The 23996-nt window shown below is 34.1% G+C and overlaps 2 protein-coding genes across 7 annotated transcripts in view; both read right to left on the bottom strand.

Moving 5' to 3' along the window:
- LOC141619203 (DNA-directed RNA polymerase III subunit 2-like) overlaps window positions 1-16488 on the bottom strand; it is a 28083-nt gene extending 11595 nt beyond the window's left edge. Inside the window, exons 1-21 of one of the 6 annotated variants that reach the window (XR_012531620.1) lie at window positions 16275-16488; window positions 12270-12353; window positions 11343-11464; window positions 10577-10669; window positions 8939-9011; window positions 8749-8839; window positions 8609-8661; window positions 7539-7603; window positions 6070-6175; window positions 5872-5982; window positions 4648-4707; window positions 3937-3969; window positions 3812-3862; window positions 3584-3682; window positions 3362-3421; window positions 3188-3277; window positions 1673-1774; window positions 1491-1601; window positions 1265-1381; window positions 554-670; window positions 229-309 (exon numbers count right to left, since the gene is read on the bottom strand). Coding sequence is in view for 3 of the 6 variants with exons in the window: in XM_074436228.1 (XP_074292329.1) it covers window positions 229-309; window positions 554-670; window positions 1265-1381; window positions 1491-1601; window positions 1673-1774; window positions 3188-3277; window positions 3362-3421; window positions 3584-3682; window positions 3812-3862; window positions 3937-3969; window positions 4648-4707; window positions 5872-5982; window positions 6070-6175; window positions 7539-7603; window positions 8609-8661; window positions 8749-8839; window positions 8939-9011; window positions 10577-10669; window positions 11343-11464; window positions 12270-12344 (1710 nt within the window). In the remaining 3 variants the exon portion in view is untranslated. Of the gene's footprint in view, window positions 1-228; window positions 310-553; window positions 671-1264; window positions 1382-1490; window positions 1602-1672; window positions 1775-3187; window positions 3278-3361; window positions 3422-3583; window positions 3683-3811; window positions 3863-3936; window positions 3970-4647; window positions 4708-5871; window positions 5983-6069; window positions 6176-7538; window positions 7604-8608; window positions 8662-8748; window positions 8840-8938; window positions 9012-10576; window positions 10670-11342; window positions 11465-12269; window positions 12354-16270 lie in introns of all 6 variants that reach the window. The other 5 variants (XR_012531621.1, XM_074436228.1, XM_074436229.1 and 2 more) reach the window with 5 other exon arrangements.
- Window positions 16489-21991: 5503 nt separating this feature from the next.
- Window positions 21992-22504, bottom strand: LOC141620985 (uncharacterized). The gene has a single exon (XM_074437717.1). The coding sequence runs from the start codon at window positions 22502-22504 to the stop codon at window positions 21992-21994; it is 513 nt and encodes a 170-aa protein (XP_074293818.1).
- Window positions 22505-23996: the final 1492 nt, after the last annotated feature.

Genomic DNA, 23996 nt, shown 5'->3' with positions numbered 1-23996 from the left:
TCTCACTGATAAACAAGAAACTCCAACACCTAACCATCAACAGTAGATCCAGTCTGAGTTAGGAATGAGTTGCATGACCCCTTGTTAAATTAAAAAAATAAAATTTTAAAAAAACACTAAGCAGTACAGGTATTCATGAGTCATGAGTCTCATGACACAATGTCATACTTTCGGCATTGAAAAAACAAGAGAAACAAACCTTACAGGAGTCTAAGTGCAAATGCCTACCTGTTTTTCATTCACAAACACGCTAACAAACTCGCCAATTTTTCCTGCTCGCCGCAATCTTCTCAAGGCGAAGGCAAATTTCTGATCAGGAAATGAAAGCAAAATCAGTTTCTGCTTAAAGATGAATTTTATTTAGGCACGCATAACAACAAATAACAAGAAGCTCTTTCCACTTATATTTCTGGTATGTTAAGCATAACAATTTCCGTTACAGCTTCATGTTCAGGAATTCAGACTTCAGAAGGCTATGGGTAACAGGAGAGGGATGGATCAGGCATTGCATGGAGCAGAAAGCAAGAAACGAAAATTAATTAATAATTCTTACCTGTGGCCTTCTATGTTTTCCAAGAATGAGCCCATTAAAAATCACAAGGAATGAATTATATGAGTGAAGTTCTTCAGGAGAGAGTAGCTCAAGGTTTTCCACGCCCAAGCAGGAACACTGTAATGGATATAAGGAATAAGACACAGTACAGTACTAAACTAAGATCCACGGAAACGACGCCCAAGCAGGAACACTGTAATTAATACTTCTGGTATGTTAAGCATAACAGTTTGTGAAGGGTGCAAGGTGCACTGTGGCTATAAGGTCCCAAGGCAACAAGGCTCAAGGAGCGAGGCGACAGCCTTAAGGAAACAAACCGAACTAATTTTTCAAACAAACATGTATATTCAAAAATTTAATTTTATGCAACCATAATTCCTTTTTTGTTTGTAACGAGGGCTAGGATATGTAGTACAAATGCTACGGTAAGATCCACGGAATTCTTTTGGTATGCATTATAACTCATAATCAATTTTTAAATAAATAAACGATAAACAAAAGGCGTAGAACAAACCACCTATTGCTGTAGTGTTTTACGAGACATCTAAGAACTAATCAAGTACCAAGTACCGACATGCAACAAGGACTACCGACTGATTTACAAACACTTGTTAGTTTTTACTTTATAGAAATTTGAAAATATCATGACTTGATAGCTTACAAAATAAAGAAAAAGATATCAGAATTCAAAAGAAAAAGCATATGCCATACCAGGGATATTAATGGGCCTTCCTCTTCGTCAGTAGTAACATGAGTCATTAATGCCAAATTTTTTACTAATCCACAAGATTCACCTTCGGGTGTGTCACATGGGCAGAGCATTCCCCACTATAAGAATGAGCATACGTATCTTTATGTCAATAAAGTTGACACACAGATTCACTTACACCAAACAAAAATCTATTTAGTCTAGTTAGGAAGACCATAAAACTGGTACCTGACTAGGTTGCAAAGCTCTGGGTCCACTAACTTTTCTAGACTTTTCGAATTGTGGTTGAACTTTTGTGAAGAATCCCAACGCTTGAATGTAAGAAAGCCTCGCGAGTGCCTGTCACATTAGTGAAGCTCAATAAAAGTGAAACGCAAACATGAGTCGGAAAAATGAGAGAAGAAAATTACCTGGGTCACGCCTTTCCTATCCACCCTGAACCTCTTGGCATACCAGTTGCCAGTTGAGATTGCTCTTTCTAGGCCCGCACTTATCGTATCATTAACTACATACTATACATAGGAAACAGAAAAAACAATCATTTAAAAAGCATACGAGGGGTTCAGAATTTCAGATCATAAGCCATTGCCATTCAACAAGAAAGATAAACTGAGCTATTGAAAGCCAGATTTGTGCTCAAAAAGATACAAATAAATGTTCGCATGTTGCACCACCAAATTATGAATAAGGTGCTCCCTCTAGCAATCTTTATTAGACGAGTAGACGCTTATGTAGTTTGAGATTCATGTTTTACAGTAATAATCTTTTGCTCCATTTTTGGCACGAGTAATCAAAGGGTTACTAAAATTTGTCACCATAAAAAAAATCACAATAATATTCTTTTGTGCCATTTTTCCCATCAAGAATCGTAGCTTATTTTAAATCCGATATTTCTTCAATTACTGGATGGATGTGTGCCCATATTGTGAAGTAGCAGTCATGTTAGTATGTGTAACCGTACTACCAATCATGTCCTCGTGTAAAGGTGTAAACGAGCTAATCCCGCTCAACAAGTCCTCGGAATTGGTTCGGTCAAAGCTCACCTAGAGTCAGTTTGACCAAGCCCGAGCCAAGATTGACCGAACATGAGCAGACACGGAGCTCGGCAAAGGCCTCTCCGCAAAAATCTTGTTTCACTTTCTTAGAATCGACGAGCAAAGAATCCGAGTTCGAGGCTCAAAAATGAGTCAATCCCTCGAGCTCATCGGAGCTTGAGGTAAGATCGACTCCAGTTAGTACACCCCTAATCATGCTCAAAGAGAAAAAGTATGAGCCAAGATCGAGCTTTGATTTGGAAAGCTCATACTCAGGCTTGTGTTTGTTTTTTAATATACGAGCCAAAGCTTGATACCGACTCAAACTGATCACGGATGGATGATACAACCATACTATGAATCGTGTGTACCCATGGTTAACGATGGCAACAAGTGGACTATGGAAGGCAAGCTAAATTAAAATTCATAACTTCATATCCATTTGCATCTCCTTCGTCCATACAACAACAACATCAGAGCCTTAATCCCAAAATAATTTGGGGTCGGCTTACATGAATCATCCTTTGGAACCGTCCAAGGGTGTTCACACCTCAAAATGCGAAAAAAATAGAAAACAAGAGAAATGGAGTGCATTGAATATTTTTATCTTCAGGAAATTTTATAAGAAAAAAGAACATTGTATCTGCCAATTGTATTGTGTAGTAAACAAGTCACAAGCTTAAATAAGCCTCAAATTTAGTCACTAAACCAAAAACAAATAATTTCATCACTTAAATCTAAACAGGTCAGAAGATGATTTCGTAGTACATATTCTGCTAGGGAAGACAATAACAGAACTAAAAATTAGTAGCTTTATAACTCGTACCATATATACTCAGATAAACAAATACTCAACGGATGAATTCGTCCCAAAAAGAGATATGTTGTTACCTGAGAGAAATCAAATCTACTAGAACGATTCTTGCCTAAAATTGCATCCACCTTCTTTGCAACATCTGTGATCATTGTCTTGAATAAATCCTGAAATGTGAAGCATGGTCTAATGTAGTTAAGAGACTGCTTTATAAAAAGACACAGAAACATCCATTCGTTCAAAGACACTACCTCAAAAAGCAATGACAGCAGCTGGCCTGAGAGCTCAAACCGTTTGTTTCCAACATAATCCTAGCACATATATATCATGAACTTAAGTCAGACGAAAAGATTTAACAAGTCGTAACCATAAGATGTCAAGCAACTTGATAGAATATTCTTCCAAGTAAAGGGCCTGAATTGCAATAGCTAGCTACAAATGGAAAGGCCATCAGGAACAGCAGATCAACTCACCTTGTCATCTACTGCATCTTTATTTAAATGTGCCTCTAACATACGCCTCAACATTACGGCCGCATATATGCATTTGGCACGGAAGTTATTTTCATGTACCTATAGGACAAGACCCACAAGGGGATATTAATAAAACAAATTTGTATTACGTTTAAGAAATGAAAACCCCTTGGAGAATATAAGATTAGAAGAAATGCAAATTTTGAAGATGCAATTAATACAACTTACTGGAACATGAGCAATAAATATATCACGAAGGACCGTCAACGCTCTATTTTCCTGCCCAAAAAAACTGTCAGGAAACATAGAGGCAGGGTAGAAAATTTCCATGATTTTAAGTTAGAAACATGCACCTTTTCATTCCCGGAACCCTGTTGTTTTTTTAGCTGGAAACAAAAGACAGTTCAAATTAGCATGCAAGAAAATCACTCATAAGACCATGCCTGGGCCTGGAATTTATGCAAAAATTTAAGAGAAATTAAGCAAATTCAAAACCAACTTTTATAAGCATAGCGCTCATAGGCTCTGAAATATAAACCTATACTATGAGAAATCAATTACATAAAGCTCAGAAGTCAGAGTTCCAAAACAGAATTCAAATTCCAGTTCAAATTTTTTTACAAACCAGTTCTGTAAACTGATGCAGAAAGCGGCAAAGCACAGTACAGAAGCAATTAATTAAAATTAAAAGTCTAGACGTACTCCTATCTGCTGTTGCACATACTTTTATCAAGGGGAAGCCTGGAGTGGTTCGCCAGATAACCAACACTAGCGACTCAAAATAATAAATGAACCAGTTGCTGATGTGAAATTGTGAATTGACATTCCCCGGATAAAGAAGACGTACCAAAAGACAATAAAATGAATGAACCTTTAAGGAACTCAGATAGCCAATTCTAAGTTGATAAGTAGCAGATAATACAGAATGAGCACTTAAGAACTTCTCAATCAACCAATTTGCACACTGAGATAATTCTGGAGAACATAACTAACAGATAATTCAAAGCAATTAAATTTACACGCAGATCTTTAAAGCCCTCTTGAGCATAAACAAGATTACACACCTTTTTCTCCAGAAACGCTAAAGCCTGCCGTTGTGTTTCTACGCCACAACTTGCACATTCCTGAGGAACCCACATATATGATATCAAAAAAGGGGAAAAGGGAAGAGGGGGGGAGGAAAAAACAACATTAACCTAATGCCCCAAAGGATCCACCTCAGTGGAGGAGTATGAGGTCGAATGTACTCAGCCCCATCCGTTTGTGTGAAAACGAAAGCAGATGTTACAGCGTGAGTGGACGAACATGATGAAAATTGCATTGGGAAGTCAGTCACCAGACGTCTATTATTTCACAAAACAAAAAACTAACGACATTTTGGTAGCCATTTTGCTTTTTTCCATCTTATCCCAAAGCGAAAGAAAATAGGGACTTCAGCTCCAGGAAAAGCGGAGAATATACACTTCAATATTAGATTCCTCTATTGCTGCCTAGTGTCGGGTCACATATAAGTAGACCTGTCAAACGGGTCGTGACCCGGTCTGGGTCATGCGGGTCGGGTCAGAATACGGGTCACGAAAAAGTTGATGACGTATTTTATTTAATCATTCTTCAGCCAAAAGAACATACTTTTAAAAATTAAACCATATAAAAGATTAATAATATTCATTATTTTTATAATTATTTTTTTATTTAATGATATAAAAGTGATATAAATTTGACTTTAAAATTAATTTTTTAATTAAAAATATTAAAATAATTATATTTTATATTTATTATTTCAAATATAACACTCTGTAAAAATATTAATATTTTAATAATGTTTAAATTTATCTTTGAGACTTTGACCCATCGGGTCTCGGGTTTCGACCCTAAAATAACGGATTATTTCGGGTTCGGGTCATTTCGGGACACGGGTCAAGATTTACTGGTCTTTGACCCTAAAAACTGGGTCAGGTCTGGTTTACGGTTTAGGTCATGTTTTGACAGGTCTACATATATTAGTAATCTATGGCTAGAATGCAAGAATTACATGTGACCATGGTTAACAAATCGTGAATTGTTAAAAGCGAATTCTATCATGTTGCTTACTGAAAATACATATAACACACATTCTATAAGAGCGAATCGCGAATTGGTAAGGACGTACTCACAGCGAATCCGGTAGTGAGTATCTGATCTTATATACACAAGACTTCAAATAAAGGCAATAAGGTAATTACTGAATTTTCCGTAGTTACTCAGTTATTGACATTGGTAAAAACATGCTCTCAACAATTTGACGTTACCTCAATTGACGGCATGAGTAACTTGCTATAGCGTGGATCTCTTCCAATCATTTGCACAACTTCTTGGTCCGTCTCCATTCCCATAGCCCTCATCACTGCCATTATAGGAACCTATATTGCAAAATTCATAAGGTATAGACCATCACGTGCAGAGGTACTACTTCAGGGTAAGGTTTATACACAGCATGAAGACACTACCTTTGTCTGAAAATTATTTAGTTGCAGATATATTTTCTCCTTTTCCATTAATATTACAGTTTTGCTCCTTAGGGTGGCAGTACTGCTTGTAACAGATGCAATCAAACTGACAAAAACAAATATGAAGCCAATGTCAAAAGAAAAACAATTATAGGTTACATCAAAAACTGCAGGTGTGGAAATGAAGGTTCTGAATTAGTCACACTGTATTTTAACCAAGGGGACAGGAGTGGAGACAAAATAAGAAATAGTGACAGTCAAACTGTATTTTGATCAGTTATGTTACAACAACATACTAACATAGAGCAAACTGCGTCACATGAAGATGATCTGTGCTAGACTGTCGACCAGCATCTAAGTAACTGGCTGCTTCATAGTATTGCTTATCCTAGCTTTGCTCATTGCAAATACTTTGCCGCACAAATAAAGCGAGAAACGCTGTACTTCCACCATTTTACATGCTAGTGTACCAAATTGAACACTTCTCTCACACAGCTAGAACATACTAGTCATAGACCCAACGGAAATGGTGCACTGAGGTGTAAACCAAAAAAAGTTCCAGTTATAAATATTATTATCTGTTATTAGTGCATTTTGAAGTGTCAACATAGGATACCAAGAGACACAGTCCATAGTTCACTCAATTTCTTCCTTAAAAGTTGAAACTTATAGACCTTCCAAGAAATTACAGGGTTTGATGATATGCATTGAATATGTTAAATTGTGTATGCATTCTCCGGATACAGGTCTTCCACATCAGAGGACCTTAGTTATGCAGGAGGGGGGGCGACCCCCGCTGTTTTTCATATTTCTGTGTAAACTTATCATCCGGCCCCCTTTGGCTCAAGGATTAATATTAAATATTCACACATAATTAAACTTGACCCCCTTATCATTTGCTCCAAGATCCGCCACTGTTCCACATACCAGCCCGCCCGCTATTGGGATTAATAAAATTTGGTAATGAGCTCTTCAAAATCACAAACAAAAAATAAAATAAAATAATCAGACATAATTCATATACCAATTCAAAAAGTGTATACAGGAGTATATACAAGCTCGTTTAAAGTGCAATAGCTTACACACCATTTTCTCCCACTCATATATGTTCATGAAAAACTGAAATGTAGGCCAGCACCACGGTGACGAATACCAAAATATATTTTAGACATAGCGCTGCGGACACCTTAGGCTGCAGTGCTGCACTGATTGACTTTTAAGACCAACTCATTTTTTTCGTACTTTGATTCAGAAATTTAAAGTCAAGAAGCAAAAGAGACCCTCACAAAGAAAGGCCACTTCCTCTTATAATTCTCCTTTTTCTTTTTCACCCATCTTAATTCTTCTAAACGGAGTTCCATGTGTAACATTACAAAAGTCTAATTGCATCTAGATAAAATTAAATCCAGGCGATAGAGAAGAGTTCAAATACATGTATGTGAATAAACAAATTAGTAAAAAATACGTACTTTTGTTTTTTATCAACATCAATAATTATTCTATTATTTGAAAGTTGTTCCTGGATCAGAATCACCTGCAAAACAAAATGTGGATGACATGAAGACAACCATTATGCAACAAAAGTAATATAACAATTAAATGACGTGATCCAGTATTTGCCTATTTGGTAATGCGGAACACTGGAGAAAGTTAAAAAAAAGCCGTTAGTCCCACTATGATTTGTGGTCGATTGACATGAAACTTATTTAAAATCCATCAGTGTGAGGTTTAGTGCAATATGAGAACAGAGAGCATGAGACGTCATAGATAGCGGAAACTGTAAGAAACAAAGTTAATAACAGATTTATATAAGAATAGTAAGTATAAACACATTCAAAACCTTGGAAAGGATAATAGCAAATGTTCCGAAGAAGCAAAGATTCTTATTCTTTTGGCATCCGCATATAATGGAAGAACCAAAACAGTAACTTTCAACGCTCTCGTTAAACAAAATTACACGTGAATGAATATGCCATTTTTTCTTAATGGTAATTACCAACTCACTCTCCCTTATGCAAGGGGAAAGTATTTCACATCCAAAAAATTTCACCTCGCCCTAATTTGTATGGTGTGACTAATGCCAATTAAAGATAATAAGAAGCAGGAAACCTATAGCCAAAGTTCAAGAATGACAAACTTGTCAACTAGGATACAAAATACAGATTCAAGTATAAGGCCAAAGTTCACAATCAGCTCTATAGCCTCCATCCATACTGATTACTCCGTACTATATACCAGTACAACAACAACATTACCCTGGTGCCTCAATGGCTCCCGCAATTTGCGGGGTGAGGGGGGTTGGATATACGCAATTTTACCCTTGTGTTAGCAACACAAAGAGGTTGTTTCCGAATGACCCAAGATGAAAATAGCGTCTAGAACTGCCTCGAAGGACTACTACTTCCAAGAGAAAGAAGTGCATCCACTTTAGTGAGCCATTTTAATTTATTCCATCATAATCCAGAACCAAAGAGTATGGAGTCTTGAGCTCATTGGAAATATGGAAATGTACTATATACCAATAAGAAGATTAAAATACCTTTTCATTCCCTTTCACCACAAAGTACCCTCCAGGATCAAGTGGGCATTCACCTAAAGAAAAGAAAATAAAAAAGATGAGAATCATGGGAAAATACTGCAACTACAAACTGCAAAATAGAAAATCAAACAAATCTTAACCGAGTTTGGCTAGCTCTTCTTCATCTTTGTTGTATAAAACACAGCAACAACTGCGTAACATCACAGGCATTCGTCCAATCACTACATCTTTCTGCCACAGGTAAATTAACATCAGTATAAACATGATGGTTGTAGTTAATACTCAATAATATGCATATATGCACTACATAAGCAGACATAACTCACATACCTTTTCACGTATTTCCAAATTCCCACTATTTCCATATACATACTCTATATGAGCTAGTATAGGTGCTGAATAGCTGGTACAGGAAACAAATGACAACAATTTGAAGATTAATTCCAGGGATCAGAACATATAGAATAACCATCAAGTTAGCCAATATACAGGATTAACACATAGACCCAAAATACTAAGTCAAGATGTAACTACTACAAGAAGTCACCATTCAAACACATACACTTTTGCTCGTCCGTGACAAATCACCATTCACATTAGCAAAAAATAGAATCAAATTCAGGAATAAAGTATTCTACATAACAAAAGGTCAGGAAACAATTACTCCCTGCCAGTGAGGTTCACAGTTTCCTTTCAGGCTGTTTCAAGATAAGCCTCGCACTTTGCTTTATTCCTTTTTTGGTCTGTTATTTGTGATTCTTGTGACCTCACATATTTTTCAGCTTCCATTTATATCCATACATCATTACCTTCTTCAATTCTTGTGTCCAAGAGAGGGTGAATCTTATTAGGAGACAAGGGGGTATACATAAATCATATTTTAATATAACCATCTCACTACGCAACTCTACTACAACAACAATACCTCAGTGCCTCAATGGCTCCCGCAAATTGCGGGGTAAGGGGGGTTGGACGTACAGTCTTACCCTTGTGTTAGCAACACAAAGACACTGTTTCCGAATGACCCAAGATGAAAATTGCGTCGAAAACTGCATCGACTGACACGTACTTCGCAATAGAAAGAAGCGCAGTCACTTTAGTGAGCCATCTTGCTTTATTCCATTCATACTACGCAACTCTATAAAATACATAGCATCTGCCACCTTTCATTACTTCTAATAAAACCTAATTATGGAGTCACCCAACCTGAAAACATCAGGATCACTCCTCAACATGCCAACCACCATCCACTAGTAAATAGTCTCTTCTTATTTTCAGAAACATAACCAAATAGGCACAATTATTTCATATGTGACGATATCCTAGGTTTTGACTTATTTGCTATTTTTCATCTACTAGACAAAATGGCTGAGAATTTGATGGGAATGTGGCTACAAAAACAAGTTGGCTAAAGTGAAAACTATTAGTGAACCTTCATTGTCAAACAATTAGGTATACAAATTCAAAACATGAATGTCGTGGAAATACATGTCGCGTTGCATCACTTGCATGTGCAGCCATACAAGGAAAAAAAAAGCATTTGCAAATGAAATAATTAGAAAAAAAACTCAAAATGTTGATGCATCTAGAAAATTATCTCTGAGTTGGTAACAAGACAATGATACACGGGTACAAAATAATGATACAAAGAGCGAGACCGAAGAAAAGCTACATAAGGTGAAATATGAGTTTGATATTATAGAGTAGTTGATAACGCGGAGAGGGGAGGGGGAGGGGATAGCACCAGAAAATCGAAATTTACCAAATCAATTCAAGACTAGCCCAAATTATGAAAATGTAGTATAGTTGAGGCAAGCATATGCATAAAAACATGCACGAGTAATCGAGTGGGAAATATCAATCATACGGGAGAAATGTTGTCATATCAGATCAGAATTTAACATCCATTAGCTTTAAACACGACAAAAATTGTTATGCACGAAGGTAACAAGGCCCAAGAGTACTAACGTTAGGTCCGAGAGCCTACAAGAGTGAGGAAACATATCCACCTCAACTCCATTTGAGATAACTGAGGGTTTACCAATTTTTACGCCTTTAAACCTGCAATATTACAACAAGAAACCTTAGTGCATCAAACCACACAATAAGTAAAATAAAGCACTTAAAAATATGCGACTCATTTTAAAAAAATGTGAAAACATTATCAGAATAGTGACCTACTCAGGTAGTTCAAACATTATACAAACCACAAAAAATTTAGGGATATTTTGTACATCACCCTCAGCTTTTCAACCTTTTAAGAGTACCTTCCCTTTAACAACATGCACAAGCTACCGCAATACTTTCAGTTTTTATCTGCTACACCATATAAATGCCTCAAAAGTTAATGCATTGAAGTCCTACCGCATGAACATTTGCGATTTTCACATTAGATTATAAGGAAATTGATGTTTCAATTTCTTTAACACAATGGATGAGGGAATTTCCAAAATCAAAAAAATAAAATACGCACAACTGAACAGATTGAACAGGAAGATAACACTAGTACATGATACATTCATGTTCCATACAAAACTTAGATTACAGCAATCAAACAAACTTAATGACATTTAGCTATTTGGGGGGGGGGGGGGGGGGGGTTTAAACAGATAGCTCCAGGATGACACTGACATGGAAGTTAGAAACAATATGCCACGAACGAACATCAAAACTGTAATGGCATTATTTAGAGAGAACATTATTTTCAAAAACACTACAAGAGAAAGCATGAGACCTAAGGTATAATTTAGGATCAGTGGATGCTCTGATTTCATTGTTAACTTCAACAATCTTTTGTATCCCAGTAGTAACCAAATAGTTGAAAGACTCCAAATGTTCTCTCACTAATCCTCGTACCTACAAAAAAACAATAAAATCCATGTAAGCTTTCTTTTCAGCCTTTTACATAACAACGGTTCCTAGACAAAAAAAAAAAAAAAAAAAAAAAAAAAAAAAAAAAAAAAAAAAAAAAAAAAAAAAAGAGGTAGTGAGAAGTTCAAAAATTAAATTAACGAGAATGTACAATATCAATCCAGCCGTTGCAATCTTCAAATAATGGATCGGCCTTACAAGTGTTCCAAAAATAAACTTGTCATTTTATGGATTGTCAAAAAATCCTCCAAAGGTATTTGAGATGATATCGCAGCACGCAGCAATAGTTCATCTTCAATGGAGTATATGATAAACTGTATTCACGTCATGTTACAACTACTAAACTACTCTTAATGTCTTAAGAGCTCCCGCAAACCGCAAGGCAAAGGGGATCATATGTAAGCAAATTTACCTTTGTTAGCATAGCAACATGGGGAGGTTGGAAGATTGTTTCCACATGACCCAAAATACAAAATTGCAAATTGGTTTGAGACATGCATCAAATAATGGCTATTCCACAATAGAAATAAGTGCCGCCAGTTATAGAAGTCAGTTGACTATTCCATCATAATACACACCCAAGAATATTGAGTAATTGGCTCCACTGGAAATGAAAATCTATCTACTACTTGTGTTCCCCTTAATTATTTGGAATAACAAATCCCTCCATCTTTTGGATGACTTATATGACACTCTACAAGATACACGATTATTGGGAACCAATTACAAGATAAAATAATCCACAAAGTACACAAACATAAGACCTTTTTGCCCATTCCAAGACGGTTACCTTCAAGAATTCAGAAATGAGTTGAAATTTGTCCACGGATGATTTTATTGGTGCGCAGAGAAATTCTTGGTCCATACTGACTTACTGAGCGATAGAAAAAAGAAAAAAAATTAATACAGCTGAATATGTCTATTTGTGTAACATAACACACAAAATTCAAGACTCTTCCGATAAATATGTTAAAAAGAATAATAAAATAAAATAAAAACTATTTTTTATTGACAGATGTTTACCTGCACTTCTGTCAAAACTCAATACTAACTAACAACCGTATAAATGTCTGAAATGGCCTTGTTACATGTAAATCTGCAAACTACAACAGTCTCATTGCTGAAATAAAAATACTTCGTACTAAAATAATCAAATTTAATCTTTCTGTGGGTATCGTATTCTTACACAGAACACAAATAGGATAAGGCCCATATGCTAAAACACACCTACGGGATGACGCCCACATACTAAAAGACACCATCGGTTGACGCCCATGCACAAAAAGAGAGAGAACAAATAATACTACCAAGCTATCGTGAGTAGCCTTCTTTATATATAGTCGAACTATACTATCTCGAACTATAACAACTAGATTGTGTATCAACTAAATTGTCAAAGTTTCATACAATCAAATCCTAAACTTGAACATGATTATTTTATGCTGCAATTATCCAACAATAAGCCCATGTAGAATATAAAATGCTAACAGACGACATAGTTCAAAGGTAAGGAATTTGAGTAAGATAACCCCTCCATTGAAAAGCCAAACTTACCAGCCTTTTTAAGAATGATTAAACTTGTATTTCAAAGCAGCCACAAGTTATAGCGACCAAACACACCCACTTATCAATTAGATACCTCTTTTGTCCCGGTCATTTGTTTACCTTTACTTTTGACACAAAGACCAAGGAGAGAGGATAGGAGCATTTGTGATTGTTGTTAACGGATGACAAGCGGATAATAGTGCAATTGGATGATCAAATTATTATTCATCAAAAACCTTCGTAATTATAGAAGGTAAACAAATGAATGAGACACCATAAAATAAAATAGCTAAACAAATACCCTGGGTGGAGGAAGTACGATTTACAAGGATATGCCATTTAATTATTATCCACAAAAATGTGCGATGTAAAGGAGAATCATCCAGCAAAATTGAAGGAAAGGACTACCAATCGGTGATACTCAATAATCAACATTGTGATATCATATTTTACTCAAACACAGCACCAATTTTTCACCATTCTTTATCACCAAAACTCGGAACGACGCAGCCCCTAGTCCATAGAATTATATTTTATTCATCCCTGCAATCGGTGATACTCAATAACCAACATTCTCATATCATTTTATATTATACTCCAACGGAACACCAATTTTTCACCATCCTTTATTACCAAAACTCGGAACCACGACATTATTTACCCCTAGTCCATTGAACTTATAATTTATTCATTCCTGCAATTGGTGATACTCAATAACCAACATACTCATATCATTTTTTTTATATTATACTCCAACGGAACACCAAATTTTCACCATCCTTTACTACCAAAACTCAGAATGGTGACACTTTTAAACCCTTAGTCCATAAACTTATAATTTGTTCATCCAGCAATCTGTGATACTCAATAATCAACATTCTCATATCATGTTATATTATACTCCAACGAAACACCAATTTTTCACCATCCTTTACTACCAAAACTCAGAATGATACACTATTAAACTCCTAGTCCATAAACTTATAATTTGTTCATCCAGCAATAGGTGATACTCAAGTACTCAACAATCAACATTGTCATATCATCAATTTTTCGCCATCCTTTACTACCAAAACTCGGAATGACGACACTATTAAACCCCTAGTCCATAAACTTAAAATTTGTTCATCCATCAATCGGTGATACTCAAGTACTCAACTATCAACATTGCCATATCATCAATTTTTCGCCATCCTTTACTACCAAACTCGGAATGACGACACTATTAAACCACTAGTCCATAAACTTATAATTTGTTCATCCAGCAATCGGTGATACTCAACAATCAACATTGTCATATCATCAATTTTTCGCCATCCTTTACTACAAAACTCGGACTGACGACACTATCAAACCCCTAGTCCATAAACTTATAATTTATTCATACAGCAATCCGTGATACTCAACAATCAAAATTGTCATATCATATCATATTATAACGGAACACCAATTTTTCACCATACTGTAATACCAAAACTATACGGAACGACGGTTCTGAGGGGCGTCTGGAGGGGCGGCGGCCTAGGACCCAAGCTAGAAAGGGGCCATTGTTCAGAGTTTTAAAATAATAATAATGGTAGGAAAAGAAAAAAAATATCTATTTTAGTAAAAACAAAGCAATGCTTTTCTAATTTCTCACCCTGACTCTCTACCCTCTTTTTTTTTTCTAAGACCCGAATTCCCAACTCTTTTCTTCTTTAATTGGAAATTTAGAATTTAAAAACTCATCTTCTAATTCCTAAGCAACGGTTTCTTAATTTCAATGACACAAGATATAAGATATATGATCACTCATTGACTGATTGAGTCGATCATAACCTTAAATTTTTGATTGAGATGGTCTTCAAATGTGGTAGGGTGAGGCTCTTGATAAAAGTTAACGCCTTAATTAAGAGTTAATCTTCTTCAACCTTACACAACCCCAAGAACTGCAGCAAACCCACTATTAATGTTTTGCCGCAACTCCTTTGGTCAACCACCGCCAAAATTATTGGCCACCAGCCTCTTGGCCAAATTACCACCAAAATTGCATTATCTCACTACTAAAATTCGACCACCACTCCTTTGGTCACTATTAAAATCAGGCCACAACCCCTCATGGTAGATATTATTTTTTAAGCGAAAGTAGCAAACCACTCGCTCAAAACCCGACATGGCTCATCCCAAAATCCACGAAGCCTCTTCCGCTACACGAAAGAATTGCATTATACCCACTCCAAATTATGACATTATCCTTATCTCACTACCAATTTCGGCCACCATATATATAAAAAAAAGTTGTCTACCCTTTGGCCTTTGCCACCACCCTCTTAGTTTTCACGACAATCTACCGTGTGTAGGCTACTACAGATCGATTTTTAATAGAATTGATATCGTATCTTATTTATTAAAGCAACAACCACAAAGCCTATGTGTCGCTCTATGGTTGAAAGTCAATAAGTCAAAAAAATACATTTTGTATTTCCTGATTTTCAGTACCCATGTTCTATATGGGAATTAACACAGCATTATACTTGGTTTCTATCAAGTCTTCATTTGTATACTCCGTATATAATAAATCGGTTTCAAGTAGCTATAATTACAACAATTATTTCAAGTAATTAAATTTTATGACTATTGTCAGGATAGTCCATCTACAATGTCCTCTACATTGTTCGATGATTTCCAATATTAAATATACTAAACAATAAATATTAAAGTCCAATAACAATATTTACATTTTTAATAACAAAAAAGAATAATAACAAACACATAATTAATTGAAAAGCCCAGAAAAGGAGAAAAAAACCAATAAATTTACCAGAAAGTGACAATAATGACAAGAAACTTGACATGAGTAATTATTAAACCCAGAAATTAGAATTGAAAATAAAGTATATAATTTAAGACAAATAATCTTCTTACTCTTCTACTGGATTTACCCCAAAAGAATAAGAGGACAATTATCTAGATTCTAGAGTAATTGATGCATTTTTTTTGTAATTGGAAAGGTATACGCAAAAATAAAATTCAAACACCACTGATTTCACTTGCATTAACTAGCACACTCTTCGACAAATCATCATCAGTAAAATCAAACGAAATATATGAAATTAAGAACAAATTAATATCAATTGAATAGCAAATTAATACAATACTAATTTAAGGGCAAATTCGTTTGAATAGAAAACTGAATAGCAAATTCGTATGAAATTCAATTCAAATAAGCATATGAAATTAAAAACAATAAAAAGATTAAAATCATACTTACTAAATAATTGATGGATTCGAATTAGGAATAAAAAAAAAGAGGGATTTATCCTTCTTGCTGGTCGTCGTCTTCGCCGGTCACTACCGTCATCGGCTGCCGTATAATCTCAGTTTATGGTTAGAGGTGAGTTTAGGGTTAAAGCTTAGGGGTGGGGGTTTTGGGTTTAAGTAAAGAAATGGGATTTTGGTAAAGAAAGACAGTAAAATATGAGTCCATAATTCGAGTCCATACTAATACCGGTTAAGATTGTTTTCTTCAAATATACAACGGTTCTAAATTTATTCATAAAACTAGATTTAATGCCCGTGCGATGCACGGGCCTATTTGTAATGTTCAATCATGTATGATGTAGTGACTGAAAAATGTTTGTATAACCAAAATTTTCAATCTTAACCATCTCTTTCTTGATTAACTTAAGTGTTCTACTATTACATTATATAAGTTGCATTCCCCATCTATCTCTATATTCGGGTAAAGCGCACCTGACAAAATTAAAATATGTGCAGAAACGCGGAATGATCCATGATCATCGGAGCAATTGATATTTAATTTGTTTGGCCAATTGAAATAACTCGTATTAAATATGAACCAAGAAGATGCGAATTGATTTGCTCATTGATTGCCGTATGTACTCAACGATTATCCAAGAGCCGGGAATTGTAAGACAAACGACGATGACGTACTGCGACTTATTAATACGAATAAAGAGTATAACTATTAACTTAATGATAACCAAAATTGTGGTCGTATTCTAGAAAAGTTTCCCACAAATCGTTTTATGTCTTATTTCGTCGAATACAATGATAATAGAAAAAAGCTTGTATGCATGAATCACACTAACGATAAGCAAGAATAGGGTTGGCATGTTGTTATGGCTACATAAGAGAGCAATTAAGGGCATTATTTATACTTCCAAAACATAATTTACTTAGCAAACAACGATATTGAATACATACTATAACAAACTTTATTCCTGTCATGAAAGGACTCAATTCTACTGTGTGTTAATTGAATCACGCATTCTAATACATTGATCAATATGTTTAGTTAAAGTTAATTCTATGAATTACCCGACTTTACTGACCCAACCCAAAAACTTGACTCGAAGTTGGCCCCCGAGTAAAGGACCTGAAACCCGAATCAACATGACTCTATTTAACTCGACCCAAATGTTTATCCATCCCCAAATAACTTGATAACTTGATAACAAATCAATCCAAAAATAACCCAAACCTGAAATAACTTGACCTGACCCGAACTTTTGCTAACCCTAAATACTCGACCCGAAATTACTCGACTTGAAACCGACTCGGTTACCCTTTTGCTACGTTTACTGCCAAGCTATGCATTAAGGACGACCCCTAACAAATTTTTTTTTCGTTAAATACTGTTATGTTCACAAATTTGCAAGCTAAAATAGAAATAGGTCCAAAATTTCTCTGATCTTTGTATAGTCTTTCGTAATGTTTAAAATTTGTGACTATTAGTAGCCGTTTAAACTATTTACAATCTCATGTGACTTTACATGAAAGTTTCTATGTAGTATGCTTACTTACACTAATTACATATTTGATATGGTTTACTATAATTGCTCAATAAATCTCTTGTGCTCCATGAAAATCCTAGCATTTCTTTTAGCCCAGAGACAATACTTTCTTTCCACTGAATTACACTTGTTCAGATTCTTAAATAAACATTTCTAATTTGTAACCAATTGAAACATCAATAATAAGAGCCAATTCATACTTTATCTGTTCCGGTCATTTGTTTACCATTTTCTCTTACATGTCTCATTCATTTGTTTACCTTTCTATATTATGCATTTCTCTAATGGATAATTTGATCATCGAACATTAAATCATATAGTATTTACTAAAAAGTGAAAAGTGGTCACTTTTTAATTTATCGTAGATATGTACATACAACGGTCTTACAATAAAATTTGAGAACAATATTATTAATATTTATCCACCATACTCCCGTTGATCAATGATTGCGTAGTAATCAAAGCAAACACCAATACTAATTCATTCTCATGGATTCATGGCAACTGATAGAGTAGATAGTATGTCAAATACGACTGTACTTACAATTTGATCAAAAACCATTACTGATTCATTGTGATGGATTCATGGCAACTGATAAAGTAGATAGTATGTCATACGACTATACTTACAATTTGATTATTCCTTGCATTTACGAATTACGATATCTTCTAAGTACAAAAGAACCCCCAAGCTTTGCAACTGTAAACATGCTTTAGGGATAATTACGTACGTCAATATCGAAAAGCGACCATATTCGGTCTTATCTCTCTCTAAAAAAACTCTCTCTAAAAACCTAGCCTCCATTATTATTCGGGGGCTTCCATCGATCATCCATCGATGGTAAGCCCCACAAAAGCTTTCTTAAACAACTAATTTTATGCAGATCTATCTTTTTTTCCAATGATGACTCCTATTTATAATCATAGGATTACCTACCTTATGTTAATCTTTCGATGTGGGACAATTCTATAATTTATACGTATTATAATCACCACAATAACATTGTTTTTCAATGTGGGACATATAACATATTAAAAGAAGTACACCATCTTTAATACTTGTATGTGCAAATCATATGAAATCTATACTCTAATGAAAGCATTTTTTACCACGAATCTAATTATATTATATTCATAATTTTTATAACAACATTTTTTTGCCAAATGAAATGTCAAAGTTTTTATATAAAAATTAGAAACTTCTCATGAATATAAAATAGGAAATATAGATATTATAATAATTAAAAGATTCTCCACTTTTTTTTTTATGTGGAAAATATTATTTATAAAACTTTCCTAAATTAATTTTTGATGATGTGGACGCTCTAGAATCGCTCGAAAAAACTCTCTTTTATATATATATATATTAAATGGAAAATGAAACTTATAAAGGAAATTATTATTAAATGGGGTTGAGAGAAGAAAATGGAGAGGATCCTAACCCGGAAAATAAAATCATGTGTGTTACTTAGAGCTGATCATATGGCCCATGCCTGCTAGCCCCACTCGGCCCAGCCCGATTTTTCCCCGGGCTTGGGCCTCGATTTTAGGCCCGAAAATCGAGCCGCCCATCGCCCAATTCAATATAATAGGGCCGGGTTTGAGCCGCTATTACGCCCCGAATTTATGCCCGGACCGGCCCAACCCGAACATATTCAAAACTAGTTTGAATGCCCGTGCGTTGCAACGGGGTAATTAACTTATTTATAATGTAAAAAAAAATATAAGGGTTTAATGTTTATATTCTATGTCTAATGATTTGTTTACATATTATTAAAATATCTCTTTCAAAAAAAAAAAAAAGATTAATATATACGTGGGTTAACTCTTATTTATAATCATATAATCACCCCACCTTATACTAATCTTTCGATGTGGGACAATTCTACTATTTATAAGTAATATATTCACCAAACTTGGATTATTTTTCTGATGTGGGACAATTCTACTATTTATACGTAGTATATCATCAAACCTGCATTGTTTTTCAATGTGGGACAAATAACATACTCATAATTACACCATCTTTTTTGCACTTAGTTCGACATTCAACCAGATCCCGAATACGGTTAATTGTTACTCATTATATCTAATAGTTATATTTAAATTTAATAATATGATCAAGTACTCTCCATTAATATTTGTCGTTGTTTTTCTTCATTTTTTTTTATCATAATTGAGATACGGAAATTTCCCGTGGTACCCCTTAATTTTGTCAGATTTTCCATGTTACCCCTACTTTTAAGAATCTGCCTATGGTATCCTTGAAGTTCCATTTTTTTCCCATGGTACCCCCTAATATAAAGGCTGTTAAATAGACGTTAAGTTTGATGGCGTGACAATAAAATAACAATTAAAAAATAATACCCTCTTTATTGTTTTGTTGGTACGAATATCTCTCTCTTTTAAATGAAAATTTAATTAACTATATCATTATAATATTTGAAATTTCTCATGGTAACCTTGAATTTTGATAGATTACACATGGTACCCCTAATTTTAAGTTTCTACAAATGGTACCCCTGTGTTCACCTTTTTTTTTCCCAGAATACCATTTGACAACGTCCGTCATAACGTCATTACTCCTATGACTTTTGACGCCTTTTTCTTTAATTTTGTTATCTATTACACAAACACTTCATCATGTAATTCTTAAATCCATATTTTATTTAATAAACTAACATTTAATACCTAAATAACAAAACACAAATAGCATGGCATGCTCAATTACTCATCTAGTTACTCATAGGAGTAACGACGTTATGAAAAAAGTAAACACAAGGGTATTATATGTACAAACTTAAAATTAGGAGTATTATGTGTAATCTAACAAAATTCGAGGGTACCATGAAAAATTTCCGTTATAATATTGACCATTTTATCGATCTTTCTCCCACCTAAAAAAAATGTTACAACTTTAAAAATTTAATATTTAATTCAAGATTATGTTTAAAGTCTCTTATATAATAAGTATACTTTGAGAGATTCAATATATTTGGGGTGATACCTAAGTTCCAAGGATAAATCCTATTTGTAATCATGGGATCACCCCACCTTATGATAATCTTATGATGTGGGACAATTTAACTATTTATACGTAGTATATATTTATCACACCTACATTATTTTTCAATGTGAGACGAATAACATATTTAAAAGTACACCATATTTTTTTAACCTAATTCGACATCCAACCCGATTTAATAATAAGCAAATACTATATTATCTATTAATATTCATACGTTTGTTTTTTATTTATTTTTTATCATAATTAAAATATGTGCAAATGATATGATCCTATACTCTAATGATAGAATTTTTTTAACACAATTATAATTATATTATTTAAACGTAGTATATTTACCACATCTACATTATTTTTCAATGTGGGACATATAAAATCTATAGGTAGAAAATATAATGATATAAACTTTTAAGAGCTCTCCAAGACAATACTTAAGAGACTCAAAAAATTTTGGGTTGATGCCTAAGTTCCAAGTATGCCTCCTATTTATAATTATAGAATCACCCACCTTATACTAATCTTTCGATGTGGGACAATTCTACTATTTATATGTAGTATATTCACCACACCTACTTATTTTTCAATGTGGGACAAAACATACTAAAAAGTACACAATTTTTCGTATTAAGAAGTACACCATCTTTAATATGTGCAAATAATATGAAATTTATACTCTAATGATAGCATTTTTTACCACAAAGCTAATTATATTATTTTCATAATTTTTTTAACAATATTTTTTTTGACAAATGAAATGTAAAAGTTTGATATAAAAATTGGAAATATCACTTGAATATAATTTAGGAAATATACATACTATAATAATTAAAAGATTCTCCACTTTATTTTTTACATCAAAAATTATACTTTCCTAAATTTATTTTTGATGATGTGGACGCTCTCAGATCGCTCGAAAAAACTCTCTTTTATATATATATATAGATTTACGAATATGTACAATTTAATAATGTTAATAAGTATTTAGAAAATAATTAACCAATCAATTGCTGTATTGTAAATAAGTCGTAGTCACTCGTTTACAATAATGCTTATTAACATTATGGGTAAATTCATTACTTCGAAACCCAACCTGGGTAAATTCATTACTTCGAAACAAGCAAAGATTCAGCTACTGGCGGCAACTGATCAATCCACGGTTTCACCAACTAAACCCGGTGACACATGCGCAAGAGCATGAGCAACCTCATTGTTTACTCTACTAGTATGCGACCAAAATACATTACCAAAAGAAGAACAAATACGAAAAATATCGTCTATAACTAGAAAGAAACTACTTCGACCCGTTTTCCTTGTCTTGAGAGCATCCACCACGCGCGAACAATCACTTTCCACGATAATCGAGTCATGGCCCGCACGCACAGCTTCCTCCAGCCCTTCCAACACCGCAACCGCCTCCGCCACATGTGGTTCCCACACCTCATTTCTATTGTGCGACAGACCCCATAAGACCTTGCCTTGAGCATTGCGACAAACTGCCCCAACTCCGACACCAACTCCCTCTTTGACATCCGCATCAACATTGATTTTCACCCAACCATTCTCCGGTGCCCTCCACCCCGTGTTAGTCTCCCCCTTCCTGCCACCACCCACACCTTCACGACCCCTAATCACCTCTCCGTTCCCCGCAATCTCCGCCATAACATCATCCACCCTACGCACAATCTGCTCCACCCGGACTCGCCCACCCTCGAAGACCACGCTATTAGTTTGATAAGTTGCTAAATTTTTCAGTAATGCAATAATTATTACTCTAGAGAATAACTTGACACTTGCTTACTATTAGCTTCTTGACAAAAAAATATTCACTAAGGCTTCGTTTGACAAGATATTTCAGGTACCTGATTTGGTCAAAAAGGTTTATTTGACCAAAATTCCAGGTACCTTATTTTTTTGTAAGCGTTTGCCAAGTAGCTTATTTAACCAAATAAGCTACCTGAAATGAAATGCTACATAGAGTAGCATTTGAGATTTTAGATAACTAATTTGATTTGTTTTTCCGTTTTTCCCCTTAAATTTATACAATTAAATTATTATCATATCCTTTTACGTCATTTCATCAAAATCAGTTACCTTTTCAGTTAGTTTGTTAAACATTTTTTTTTATATAATCAGCTACTTTATCGGTTTATAATTTTCAGCTACCTTATCAGTTACCTTTTCAGGTTTCAGTTAGTTTATTAGTTTTCAGATACCTTTTCAGTTTCCAACTATCTTTATAGTTTTCAACTATCTTTTCAGTTATTTTTACCAAACAGAGCCCGACAATTAAAATTTACAACTTAAATAATTTTTTTGTTAGTTTTTTCATTTTAATTTTTTTTGTTTCATATCAAAATACAATGGAGTGAACTGATAAATATTAATGAGGTGCAAATTTTAAAAGTAAAAATCCTCCTATATAGTAAAAGAATACAACTTCTCTAATGTTTTCCCTCAAAAGTGCTGAAACTTATATATGGAAACAAATTAAATTTTCATTTATTAAAATAATTTTCCATTTAAAATAATTCATACATAATAATTGTATCTCCTATTATTAACTTTGTGACGAAAAAAGTTTTTTTTTTTTTAAACTAATTCTTTTGATTAATTTTAATACTCCCTCCTATTCTATATTTTCTTCTCCTTCCATTTTTACACAAGAAATAACAAGGTGAATTTGGACCACACAAAACACACTTCCTCATATATCATTAAATTTCGATCACACAAATCATCCCAAAAAAGGAAATAGGGAAGAAAACCCGAATGACCGAATAAGAAAATAGAGAATAAAATATAGAATAGGAGGGGGTATAATTAGTTTTTTTTTTTTTAAATTCGTGAGATCTAAATCTAAAATCTATAACTAATATACAAAAAATTAAAAAGTCTATAATTACCGCGCATTTGCGTGGGATCTACACTAGTATATTATTACACTATTAACAATTGTGCATTTAGTTTGTATGAGTTATCTCAAGCAGTAGGTTAAGTACATTAGGTTACTACTTAATTGACAATAATACTTGAAAAAATCACATAATTCTATACGAAAATTTTGATAACAAATACATAAAATATCTAATTTCATAATGTAGATTTCTAAACTTATTTCAAGAGGAAATTTTTTAGCCAACTTATTTAGCAA

Source organism: Silene latifolia, chromosome X, assembly GCF_048544455.1.
Source record: "Silene latifolia isolate original U9 population chromosome X, ASM4854445v1, whole genome shotgun sequence".
NCBI lineage: Eukaryota > Viridiplantae > Streptophyta > Magnoliopsida > Caryophyllales > Caryophyllaceae > Silene > Silene latifolia.
The sequence above is the reverse complement of the archived record's forward strand: the minus strand, read 5'-3'. Positions and strand labels throughout refer to the sequence as shown.